This window comes from Clinocottus analis, unplaced genomic scaffold (assembly GCF_023055335.1).
Source record: "Clinocottus analis isolate CAN_PGR_092001 unplaced genomic scaffold, fCliAna1.0.p SCAF_27, whole genome shotgun sequence".
NCBI lineage: Eukaryota > Metazoa > Chordata > Actinopteri > Perciformes > Cottidae > Clinocottus > Clinocottus analis.
In genome coordinates, this window is record NW_027176009.1 from 4,477,193 (window position 1) to 4,490,844 (window position 13,652).

The 13,652-nt window shown below is 39.8% G+C and overlaps 2 protein-coding genes across 2 annotated transcripts; both read right to left on the minus strand.

The window, feature by feature from the left end:
* Positions 1 to 243: 243 nt before the first annotated feature.
* LOC137795283 (stromal membrane-associated protein 1-like) lies at positions 244 to 7,784 on the minus strand. Its single transcript, XM_068592667.1, has 10 exons — positions 7,477 to 7,784; positions 6,385 to 6,518; positions 5,839 to 5,924; positions 5,645 to 5,720; positions 5,440 to 5,502; positions 5,246 to 5,321; positions 4,179 to 4,309; positions 3,391 to 3,607; positions 2,487 to 2,824; positions 244 to 1,440 (listed from the first exon to the last, which is right to left on the minus strand). The coding sequence occupies exons 1-10, from the start codon at positions 7,592 to 7,594 to the stop codon at positions 1,306 to 1,308; spliced, it is 1,374 nt and encodes a 457-aa protein (XP_068448768.1). The 5' UTR covers positions 7,595 to 7,784; the 3' UTR covers positions 244 to 1,305.
* Positions 7,785 to 7,977: 193 nt separating this feature from the next.
* On the minus strand, positions 7,978 to 12,363 carry LOC137795206 (centromere protein K-like). Its single transcript, XM_068592551.1, has 10 exons — positions 12,283 to 12,363; positions 12,001 to 12,102; positions 11,856 to 11,912; positions 10,916 to 10,979; positions 10,609 to 10,655; positions 10,419 to 10,501; positions 10,195 to 10,293; positions 9,729 to 9,864; positions 9,559 to 9,612; positions 7,978 to 8,605 (listed from the first exon to the last, which is right to left on the minus strand). The coding sequence occupies exons 1-10, from the start codon at positions 12,283 to 12,285 to the stop codon at positions 8,450 to 8,452; spliced, it is 801 nt and encodes a 266-aa protein (XP_068448652.1). The 5' UTR covers positions 12,286 to 12,363; the 3' UTR covers positions 7,978 to 8,449.
* Positions 12,364 to 13,652: the final 1,289 nt, after the last annotated feature.

Here is a 13,652-nt window from a genome sequence, read left to right on the forward strand (position 1 = left end):
ATTAAATATCATAAGACTATGATAAAATATAGTATTTCATAGAAAAGAATGTCATAGCCCTTAAAAATGTCATAGTACAGTAAACTCACTCAGTCTGGCAACTTGTTTTGCAGGTGGTTTGTGACATTTGTTGCACATAATTGTATTTGTTAAAATTGAATTACCATGCTTTTCAAAATTGTCAAACTTAGGTGAAAGGGGGCTAATTGTTTTGGCACTGATAGAAGGGAAACAACTACTCAACAGTATGCAAATAGTCAATTACATTTATTTTGTTCCATTTTCTATAAGCAGACATGTGACATAGCAAAAAAAAACAAAAACTCTTGAGCTTTAGAAGTACTCAATGCCTCAACAACTATCTGTGCTGACTGTTTGCAAATAGTTGCTAAACCTTTTAATGCGCTGCAAATATGTCACATAATATCACATTCATGCTGTGAAGCTTTTACATCCTGCTAGACTTCCCAAGGCACACTACTGCCATCTAGAGGGCAGGACCAGCATGAAAACTACACAAACATAACCGTATGACAAGATTATGTTGGACCAATACACCTTTGTAAACAAATTATTTAAACAATCTAAGATCTATGAGGCTCTTCGAGTGGTTTGCAAAGGCCCAATATCACAATTTGATGAGTTTAATGTTGTATATTACTGTTAGTTAGTTTCGGTGGTGAAGTGAGATCCTGGATCAGAATTTAGGCAAGTATAGGTGATACAAATGACCCTGCAGGAATATTTATTTATAGAAGACACATCAGAGCCAATCATTTATTATGACTTTAATTTTATAGGGGAACCACAAGTACTTTAAAAGAAGGTTATACAGCGCTGTACATTTTGGAGCAGTACTGACAGACTTGATAGTCCCATCTTCTCCCATTAAATACTATTCATTTAAATGTTATATTTTCTTATAATAATACAGTGATACAATAAAAGCTCGTGTAACTGGTCCTGCAGCTTTTCTGATATGTCAATATCATTTTTGTTGGGACTGTTATTTCCTTGTAATTTTTCCAAAAAAGGAAAATAAAAGTTATGATCAAAAACCATATGACAGGCAGAAACTGCCAGGCTGTAATCCTGTATGACTCCCAATTCACTCACACAATAGAGAGAAAGAGAGACAGAGAAAGGGAGAAGGAAAAAAAAGGAGATACAATTTCATGTTCGGAAGGCTGGTCCGCGATGGAAATGGGCATCAGTTCATAGAGAGGTGCAAAGCAGCACAAGATATATTTTGCACTTCTGCCACCTTGAATCTTACTCTGCCCAACCATCAACCCGCTCTAAGGCTCACTTCCATAGCTGTGTGCTCAGAGTCTGGCCAGATCCTGCGGCGGCCCATCCACCCATTGTTGACGGAGGCTGACCAAAGGCCATCTGGCCACCTGCACCGTTCAGAGTCAACCCTGACATCTGCTGATTCACCTGAGGATGGGAGAGAGATCTACGTCAACACTCGAGTATTACATCATGGATTGTAATATATTATAAACCCAACCATGTCCTGAAACTAGTCCATGATCTCTGAAGGTGGATTGAGACATGAGGTAAAAGCATGCTACTAAACAATACAAGTCCAAGTTGAAAGTAAATCAAAGCTCCTCCTGCACAACCTCTTCACTAGACCATTTACGGCCTTGGTTGGGTGTCTCCTTTCAGGAATCAATTATTGCTGCTCCATATATTTTTTATACCCGTGTAGGCTGCTGGATGCTTGGTCCACATCCTGTGTAGTAACTTCACAATGCACTTGTGTGAAATTCATCACCCTAGCTGGGTGTGGTCACATGTAAAACAAATCACACGTGACAGACACATATGAACATAAGGCTGTGCAATTTATTGAATTTCAGTGACTTTTGATGATTATGAAAATAAGATTATCACCAAATGATTATTTTCAGGGCTAAGTTTCTCCAGGTTGGCTTGGAAAGGCCTGGGGTGAAGGTTATGCTAGTTTACAGCACCCCTGGCCCTGAGCTCGCCTTTAAGTGCTTGCTGCTCCTCTCTCTCCCTGTTCATTCTCCCGGCACAAGTGCCAACGGCAGCTGACCGTCCTCAGTGTGCCGATGTCGGAAAACCCCAGCGAAGCAGTCTTGAAACATGGATCTTGTTTACCATGCTTTGCGAGTGTGCCATGTTTTTGACTGTGTCATCACCGTTCATGTATATACAACCAAAGTGTTTATAGTTGAATGTAATTATAGATATAGTGTCTCATTTTTTGCTCTCAAAGTGCACCAGATAAGATCGAGGCATTTAACTCTAACATTTTCTTTCCAGACACGTTTACAAAGTCAGTGATTAATCGTGTTAATAAATCGTGATCTCAATATTCACCAAAGAAACGATCATGATTTTTGCCATAAGCAAGCCTACATGCACACAGGGCAAGATTGAATGTAGAGTTGCTTTTTAAATACTCTGCTACAATGCTGCAGTAATCAACATAGCTTAATGGCTCTGCATACCTGACCCATGTTCCACTGAGCCTGCTGGCCAGGCTGGATGGTGTACATGCCCTGAGCAGGCACCATGCCTGCAGGCAACGCACCGCCCTGTGGTCCCATCATCCTCGGTGCCATGCCCATCACACCGGTGGCTGGCGCATTCCCCATGAAGCCATTAGGCATCGTCATCCCAACCATCATTCCCGGACTGGGACCCATCATGGCTGCCCCGCTCTGAGCCATCATGGCACCCATGACTGTTGTAGGCGGCATGGCTGTGCCCATGCCAGGGAAAGCCTGATAACCACCCGTGGCCTGGACAGGAAACTGCATCTGGGAGGGGCCCATGAACATGCCAGCTGAGGGGGAAGAGGGACATGCAAAACAGAGGGAAAAATGTTATGCATCACCTGTCCTGTCATGTGCAGTGTTTTCCAAAACTAGTTAAATATTTGGCTGTGTGTTTGTTTAAGGAACCTGTTGATTAGGACAAGAAGTTACAACAGGTCTGAGGGACAGTGTTGGGACATACAAGCATGCATCTACTTGCTCCTTATGGATTCTGTTCACCACATGAATCCCAGCGTTACCTCAGTGAGGAAAATGTTAATCTAGCCCAGGTGTTTTCAAAGTCTAAGACAGAGTAAAGTGGCAAAAGTTGGAATTAATTAAATGTCTGGTCAGATTGGCAGTCTCTCCTCCTTATCAGTAGTTCCTGATTTAAAACAAAAAATGTCTCCCAATTTTAGGCAAACTTCTTTTGTTGAGTGATATCAAGATTTGTCCGAAACATAAACAATGCTTTAGGATTAGAGAAATGTAATATAAATGACATTACAATAAGAGAATGATTATGTCTCAAAGACATTACAATTCAAGAACATGACTTGGGTTGTTTATCACATTGTTATGTTTGCGTCCTCACCAGCGGGCACCTGTTGGGACATGCTGTTGGTTCCATAAAGGGACAGGATGGAGTCCTTGGACAGCGGCTTCTTGGCCGTGTCTTCGGTTTTAGTGGTGCTACTGGTGTCACTGAACAAGTCCAGGTCCCCCTGCCCCGACCCCGAGCTGGCTCCGCCTCCCACTGACCCCGCTGCTCGAGCTTGTGTCGGATCGCCAGCTGTGTTACCGGAGCTCACCTGATAGGTGGAAATGTTTCAGATGAACTAAACATCAGTAACTCAATTTGAAACCTGCACTGATTGAACAGGTTTTTAACGAATCTACAAATCATCATCAATAAAAGATTTCATCATTAAACCCAACTACATTTGATTAGAGTTTACGACCTCGTTGTCATACTGCCATCAGCTATTTGACAGAATGTCTTCCCAGTTTTCTTTATGTATAAATGGAGTGAAAATACATTTATCACCATTATACTCAATCAAGGTTGTAACAAATGAAGGAGACAAATATATAAATAAATGCGTACGGGCATACGCAAGTTGCAGTCCTATTTAAATGTTTAGCCAACTGATTGCCTCATTAGCTGCATTCCTTTTCTGTCTATGCCTCTTTCATCGTCTCTTGTATTGGTGTTTCTGTCTTGTAGGCTAATGATGCTGGGAGTTATCATTTTACTTTTTATTTTCTACTGCACACTTAATTTCAGTTGTACAACTAGACAACCATTACTGTCAAGCACTACAGAGCATTATTCAGAAATTAGTACTAAATCTGAACAGGGAACTTCTTGCTGGATTTTACCTGAGAAAACTGAGCTGCAGATGAGGATGAGGGGAGGGGGTTGGATACCATTGGGCCGAATATATCCAGGTCATTGTTGTTCTGGCTTGTGCTCGTGCTACCATTGTTAGTTGATGCAGCTGCCGGTACGTCTGTGACGGAGAGGTAAAGAAACTGGTTTTACAGGAATAAATTAAGAGCTCACAGTTAGAGAAAACAAGTGTTAGTGTTGGACTGTTTTGACATAACTCACTGCCAACAGTCCCAAAGACATTCTATCTGAATTCACAAGAATGAAAGATCATGAATAAAACCCATGTAATTACCGTGAAACGGTGTGTAAAACAAACAGGGCTAATGTTTGCTAATGTGAGAATACGTGTCATCGCTCTATTCATTTAAGACCCTCCCACAGCTGCACAACAGCCTGCACAGTAAACACAATGAATTATTCCAATAAAAAATATATTTGCTGGCCAAGTAAACAAATCAATCGATGAACAACAACCTGTAGTTCTACATGGTTCACTGCCTCAACAGCAACGTAAAAGAACAACAGACTTCATTAAAGTTCTTATACCAGTATTGATAACACAGCGGATCAGATTAGTTTTGTCTGCTTCTTGTCAGATGTACAGTCACAGTAACTGCTATATTACATAGCTGTTAGAAACCAAGAGAAAGGGTAACTGCTTGATTATTACACATTGAGCCAGTTTACGGTGATGACACAAGCTACAAACAGAAAGTCATGTTTTGGCCCTGTGGTATACCATCACTGCCATAATATGCCACAGCGTGCTACACCAAGCAAGCGTTACAGGCAACCCATCACACATACAGTCAAATTAAATACAAATCAGTAATAAGAAATTGAATAGCACCATTAGTCCACAAACCCTCGAAGCTCAATGAGTTCATAGTCTTCCATTCATTTATTGGACCGGCAATAACAGGAAAATAAGTACAAGCTGAAAACTTATTTAACCGGATTCCATAAATATCTCTGACTCAGTCAGCACATTTATTAGGCACATTTCAGAATATTTTTTATTTTCCAGCAGTACATGAAGCGCTGAGATACTCACCAAGGCCTAAAAGGTTCACGGAGGGTTCTGAAGTCTTAGCGGGGCTGATTTTGGGAGCTGGCCTTGACTCTTCACTCTAAAAGCAATTGTAGTTCAAATAAATAAAATCAGTAAGGACATCTTCATATAGGACAAAAAATGATGAGGAGCATGTTCCTACAACAGCTCTACTCATGAAGGAATGAGTACTTTACCTTGGTGTAGGAGGACACCTTGCTGCCTCTGTCTGGCTCCCTCTCTTTCTTACCATCTTTTGGCTGAAAAAACCCCAAAAGAAACTCAAAATGAACATCAGGAAAACTGATGCCAGCTTAAGCCACTCATCTACAAAAGTGTGTACACTACTTTTAAAATCATGTACATTCTAGCTATTTAGTATAAACACAACTGGATACATACACTGCTCCCATTGGTCACATTCTTGCTGTAGTATTTCTTCTTTTCATATTTATCCCTGATGAAGAATTCCACAGCTCTTAGGTCAGAGTTAAGAGAAAGATAGGTGAGAACAAGTATAAAAAAGAATACCGTCAGTATATACAGCATTGCACTTTCAAGTTATTTTAAGTCTGTCTGTTGATAGTGAAGGATACTGGTCTGTTTGAGGTCGTCTGAAGTTTTCTGGAAGGTTTGCCTCATAAAGCTGCCTGGCATTGGTGTTTGCCATATCCTGTATACTCTGTAAAAAGAAAGAACACAGGTTCATGAAATATCATTTCTATAGTTATAACTTGTATGTTCATGTTATCAGTAAACATTAAGGTGAAAACTGGCAGTTATGGTAAGTTCCACATCAATGCAGCGAAGTGACAGACCCAATACATTTGCATTATGGGAGTTGTAGGTATGCTTGAAGTTGACTCAAACAAGGGACTAAAAGTTTGTATCTCTCACCGTCAACCAAGTTTATTGAGGCACAATGCTAAATTATTGAGAGTACCCGTTTATAATAAATGTGCAGTCTTGCCACAGGTCGTAGACTTTGAAGAGAAAAGGCGGTTCTTCACTAGATAACAGATTTGCCTAAATAAAGGATGCTGAAATAAATCTCCAATGATGTCTCACCGCAGCACTTTAATAATGACTAAAAGCATCGTCTTCTGTCATTGAACCAAAGTACATAGAGAACAAAACAATACCTGCATTTGTTCTGAAGTCCATTGGTCCAGGTTGACTGATTTGACCCTGGATATGTGCACTCCCAGGTTCCTGTGGATGCCAGCACACCGGATGCAGATAAATACTCCCAGATTCCAGGATGCCCATCTTGGACCTGATGAAGCAAAAAACAACAACAGTAATATGATGTGATTATTGAGAGATGTGTGAAGAAACCCCTCTCACCCTGGACATAAACTTTTCAAGTCCTTTCCCTCTGGCAGGAGGCTGAGGTCCATCAGGACCAAGACCTCCCGCCACACAAACAGTTTTTTCCCGGCAGCAGTCAACAAAGCCCGGGTCCCCCACTGACTGACTCCGTCTCCCCCTGGACCTTCCCTTCTCCCTCCTGCACAACTGTCCACACCGCACATTTAAAGTCACTCGCCACTTCACTCATCACCTGTCACTTTGACATTCATTACCTCATTCTGTGCACTTTACTTTACATTTACTCTTATTATAATCATTATTGATCGTTACCCCTTTATTTTTTTATTTTACTTGCATTGCTACTTATTTACTGCATCTTTACTTATTTTTTTATCCAAATGTTATACTTCCACTTGTACGGTTAACTATTCCTTGTTGTTGCTGTTGTTGTTGTTGTTGTGTTTTATGATGCACCTTCCGCCAGGACAAATTCCTCGTTTGTAATAACTTACGTGGCAATAATACGTTTCTGATTCTGAAATTTAAAAAAACATGCAAGATCTTGTAGTGACTTAAAGTGCCAAAAGGCAGCTCTGCATTCTTTACCGATGACCCAACATGAAAACAAGTTCCTGTGGAGAACCTGCCCCAGTCTGTTAAACGCTTGTAAAACCCGACCAAAGCGCTGAAGGCGGCATGAAGTGAGAGCGGGAGGCTTACGTAGATTTAGAGAAGTTAGCTTGCTAGTTAGCCACTTAGTTTAGCTTGAGGGGAAGAGATGTCAGCTGACGAGCTCGAGCCAGTTACACACGAGCGAGTTAGCTCTGCTAACCGACGCAGACTCTCGCGACGGATTCAGAGTGAAAATGTGAACTCCGTGAAGTTGAATTGTTCAAAAACCGACAGTGTGGGTGTCGTACCTTTTGCCTCGCAGTCGGCGCAGTACTTGTTGTCTTCCTCTCTCAGCATTTTGGACAGGATGGCCTGGTGCTGCTCGTTGAGTTTCTGGGCCTTCTCTCTCTCCGAGCGGGTCGCCATAGTGACGGCTTTAGTTGGACTCCTTTAATATAAAACAGCTCTACTTTAATCAGTCGTAAATGTAATTACGTTTCTGTTAAAAGACCATAGTCGGAGTGATGAACGCCTCGGAGTGAGATGTGAAAACACCCGGAACCGGAATCCCCTCTCCGCCCACAGGAATGCTAAAGCTGACGCGGCGCATGCGTTTGATTGGTCGACGGGTCTGACGTCTCTGACGCACGACGTTACGCGTGAAATACGTTTTACATGTTCATAGATAAAAAAAAGAATTATCTGCAGTACAAGTTTATCCATCAGTCCCCATTAATAATTATGACTGGAAAGATAAGAAGTTGTGTTTTTTTTTGGTTTATTTTTATTATTAATGAACATATATACATACAAATAACAATTCAACACTTGGGTACCTTTAGGCTTTTAAAAGCAACATAATAAGCAGCTCAAACATCTTTAAATGAACCCAAATATATAGTCATAAATTCAAACTTCAGTTTCACATTCAATCTTGCCCTTGAAAAGCTATGAAAATAGGATCAAAGGAAATATGTATTGAAGATTAAAAAAATCAACCTAAAGATACGAGTTTACACAAAAATTAGACTGATGTTAGTCTGATGTTTTAAATGACCCAGGGTTACCCTGTACAAATTTACTTGTAAACCCTAATTGGGTAATTTGCAAATGTATTAATTTACACTTCATTATATCTCTAAAACCTCATATCTTTCTCAGTTCTTCTTCTTCTTCATACAAGCCAACATAAATATACAATTTGATGGCACTATACAATTTGACTCAAATTAAAAACATTAGGAGATACGTGGTACTCAAGGTGTCTAATGCACCACTGCCTTAACAAAAGGTTTCCAGGCGGATCTTGTAGTTATTCTCTTGGTGCCTTACTGCAATGCCATAGCGGAGCAGCAGCTCGACGTACGGTGGCCAGAATGTGTTGTCCAGGGTTACATAGGGGTCGTGTGGTGTATTTAGGACCTTGTTCATGAGTAGCTGTAGGGGTACAGAGGGAGATTAATGTTAAGTGAGGGTGCAAGGCGATACAATCTATATAGAGTATGCAGGTTTGTATTTACAATGATATAATTCGATAGATTTGACAATCCACACTGGAATGAGATGCAAGGAGAGAGATAACGTGACAAAAGGGCCTTCCCAAACTCAAACACTGGATGTTTTTTATGCACATTTGCTGTATCATGGCCAACAAAATAGTATAACATTAAGTATTTTCACACATATTGGAGACAATTTGAGACAATTGCAATTATTTATACAACCACTTGACTAAAATACATGTGCAGCACTGAGAGTTGGCAGATTTGACAGCTGTGGACCATGACAACCATACATCCTTATTAAACATCTACAGACCTCAAATTCAAGTGGACGGGAGGGGAGGAGATAAGATGTAACTATTCACTGTCATTGACAAAAACAATATGGAATAGTATATAGGGTAAGTTGAAACATATTTAGAGAAGCAATTACATTTTTATAGTTTTAGGTGCTGCAGCCGTCCACGCTGGTGGATGAAGTGGCTTCGTGGGTCAGGCCCCGCGCATTGTTAAACTGCAGAGTTTCCTCTTTTTTTCCCCCGCGTCACACCGTGGAGTGGCTCCGCGGGTCGGTGTGACCGTTTTTTCCCCCAGTCCAGCACTGATGTGGACTATATTTCACTCATTGAAGGCCTATGGCCGAAAAGCATGGCCTGCCACTGATGTATTGTAATATATATATATATATATATATATATATATATATATATATATATATATATATATAAATAGTAATAACAAAATAACAAGATACATTCTAAAGTGAAAAGCTACATGGCAATACAACTGTATTAAAATGTAATATGATCATAATTATACTGCTTTTACTTAACTCCAAGGAAACATAATTGGACATCAAAGTTGATTATGTAGTGCATCACAACCCACCTCAAGAATTTCATTAAGTGAAATCAAGTCTTCATCTAGCTCCTGGGCAATGTTCTGAAAGAAGAAACAAAAGATGGTTATCTGCACAGTGGTACTAACAGCACATGTTTGGTATGGTAGCAGGCTGCGAAAGCATGGACGATCGTCAAACACAGAACAGGCCACTGCACCTTGTTCTTCCTGTTTGTACTGGATTCATTCTGAGGGAGAGGGACGTGCTTCTCCAGTATGTCCCCCAGAGACTCCATCAACCTTTCCTGGTAGACCTTCATCTTCTGGATTTTCACCTTTGTGTCCTGCAATATACTGTGGAATGCACATGTCAATACAAACACACACAGACACACATTTTGGTTCATACGTACAGTTTTCAAAGTAAAGTTTGAGTAAGATTGAGTGCTTCTGTGCTCTTGTCGTCTGTTTTCTTTGAAGGCCATCAACCTGCCCACCAAGCTGTATGTGAAAATTATTAATTAATTGAATCTGGCACATTTACACAATGAACTCAAGTACTTGTGTTAATGCATTCACATTCTCCCTTTTTTGATAAAAAATAATGTGTTTTGCTGCCCTCTACTGGAAATACACCTCACAGCTTGAACTCCTCTGGTTTAGTGTGATCGCCATGACACTCACCTGCGCTCTGAAAATGTCCCCTTTTCCCTTTGAAGTCGTTCAACATGGTCATTGGCAGCTATCAGCACCTGTTTCTTCTCCTCCAACCACTTCTGTTCACTAAAAAAAAAATGTTCAGAGCAATACACTGAGCAAAACAAATGAAACGTATCTTCCATTCACTTATGAGAAACATCTAGTGTATATGCTCTAAAGTCTACAATATTACTAAAAAGTGTACCCACAGTTGTTTAGTTTCTCTTAATTTGTCTCTCTTTGCTTCATGGCAAGAAACAACCATCTCCAATTCAGAGCACAGCTTGAGCATCTAAGGAAAACAAAGTGGGAAAAAGGATTGGATAACTAGAAGTGAATCTAAATAAGGAATTTCTATGAGACACATTCTTCAATGTTACATATTAAGCACATACATACCTCCTCTTTTCCAGCTTTAAGTAAAACTTCTGAATTTGATGCCAGCACTGGATAGAGGAAAAATAAATGAACAAACACTATAAATACATTCATAAAATGCCAATGTTGTAATAGCAAACAGTAGATACAGCAGGTATAACAATTTAAAATGATGTGAAAGCTTGGAAACAACATTTTATAAAGTTACAAAGCCTGAAAATACATTTTGATTTAAGAGGAACTGGTACCATTTTGTCGTATTTATATTGCAGTGGTAAGCACTTATATTTCATTACTGTTACAGGTTCAGTGGGAAGATAGGACTTACATTCTGGCTCCACGGTCAGCCACTGCTTCAGTTCAGCTTCTGTTGCTATCAGTCGATTTATTGCCTATTGAAGAAGAATATTCACAGATAAACACATGCCATCATATTTATAAAGGCTACTGATTAGTTATTAAGTTATTTACACACACCAATGGCACACCTAATTAATGTAAAATAAACAAGCTAACAATAGTTTTATAAAATGTGAATAGCTACCTTTAAGCCAGCTGATTGTAAAACCTCCACTGGATATCGATCATCTCAGTTTGGTGTGGTGAAATACTTTTAAGTTTCAACAAGGCTTGGGAAGATTTGGTGATGTTCTAACGGGAAGTTAGTACATCTGCGCCGGCAGGTAAGCATGCAGGGGTTCTAGTTTGTTGAAGCAGGCTATGTTAGCCTGAGGACTAGTTCAGCTAAACTCCAGTGGAGATGCAGTACGAGTCACAATGAGGCAGTGTGGTATTTGTGTTTCTATGATGTCATACCTTTAGGGACGCATAGTATGTGTGATGCAAAAAAGGATGAATCAACTTTGAAAAGCTGCATAATTTGCAAACATTTATAACATAATTTTAACATAATTCCATTGTTATCTGTTATTTCCGCTGTTGAGAAAAAGCCTTTTTAACAGCTCTATCACATTTTTAATTGAGTTTCATCCGTTTAAACCATAACGTTTTCAAAATTTGTGGTGCTAAAATGGCAAGGTTTGATGAACTTTTTATTGCTGTTCAAGCAGTTCCACTGTCAAATGAATAGGCTATTTTGCTTGCCTCTGTATAAACCTTTGATGGACATTATGCGTACAGTAAAGGCTGTATAAAAAAATGTTTTAAAGATATTGTTCGCAATTTAAAGCAACAGCAACTTCAAGGTAACGTTGAGAAAATACATATTAGCTGAAAAGATCATCAATGAACATGTGCAATCATCTCACCTGCTGCTGAGGCATCTCGCAGGAATCTGGTTCACAAAGTATAATCTCATTCTGAAGCTGCAACACAAAGGAATAGGTCTGCGGTTTGCAGCTTCTTTGCACAAGCAGAGACTGGTTGGAAAGGACTAGATAAACATTAGTTTACCTTTTCCAGCTGAGCGAACTGCTCCTCACACCGGTCCATCAGCTCACTCTGAGCGGCCTCTGACAGCTCCGCTGTCGCCTGGCCGCCGAGCTTCACCTCAGCCTGAGCACGACACATGAAATACACAAACAGTGGCGACTTTGAGGTTTTATGAGCTGTCGGCTAGTTGTGGCTCGTGACACATTAACAAAAAGTTGGCATTGCAGGGCCGCTATTCTCGACAGTTAATGTGAAAACATCTCACTTTACATTGCTGTGAACAAGTGAGACGCCCAGTCTTACCATAATATCTGAATTTCGCTCTCTTTTCTCCACAACACGGAAAACAACAACAAACGCTCCTTTTTCAAAAAACCGCCAATACTGATGACGTAACGTCTGCGACAGATGGGGAGTGCTGAGGAGCGTTGCGGCTGCGCCGGTCTGCGCATGTTCAGCGCGGTCTTCAAAACTGATATACAGATTAAACTTTTTTTTCAGGTGAAACGACTCAGTGAGTAGAAAGCTGTTGCTTGTGATGACCAATCTGGCATTGTGGACAACATAAAGCAGAAACCGTGTCAATCAACACAGTTCTTCAGCACTGAGGTCTTTATTGTTTTCTTTCTTGAATAAAACAACAAGGTCTTTTCCAACAAAGCCACAGCAAAGATTATGCTAATTGTAGACAGTTAAAATAACACAATTTAAATAAATAGGGAAAGGGAAAGTGCATTGCATTTTTTACCCTTCATATATACCTCACTACACTACTATGTGATAGCTCGTTACTATAAAGCTACAGATTTTTCATACAAAAGTATTTAGCCATCTTATGAAATAAAATACTTTGTTACAGAGTTAACTACCCAACAAGTTCAAATGAGCTTATTCACATTTAGTTGATTCATTTACATTCTGGAGATAATAGTTCTGCGTATTCATTTAAGTAAAGCGACTTGTGGAGTGCTTTAATACTTCTAACTCTGGCTGATTAAAAGATCAAAACTCAGTCAGTGCTTTTCTCATCCCTGCTTCATAGAATATAGAAACACACACATATAGAATCTAATAGAAATATGCCCCACACACATTGACTATTTTGGTTTTGCAGTGATTTGTTTTTCTTTCATTATATTAGTCTAATGTGTTCACCAATTTGGATTAATATACATTACATTTCCTCTCATCGTTAGATGGTAAATCTTGCACAATGTGTCTAATATCAAATCTGTTTATAATTCCTTAACATCAACTCAGTATCAATTTTTATTGTAGTATTACTTTTTCATAATTGTATGTAATTACCCATTTTATTATACTAAAATGCAAACACACACACACACACACACACACACACACACACACACACACACACACACACACACACACACACACACACACACACACACACACACACACACACACACACACACACACACACTCACACACTCACACACTTAGGGTACACTGTCCTTTTAACACCAGCAGGTGTCTCTGCATTTCTGTCTCCTGGAGGTCAGGCAGCTGACTGGAGTTTGAATTTTGTCATCATCTGCATTGCCTCTTCCACTATACCTGCGTTTTTTGTCTATGTTATGAACATTTTGTTCATAACCAGCATACTGTAGTTTGACACATTTAATTAAAATAATAAATCTACCCTTCCAGAT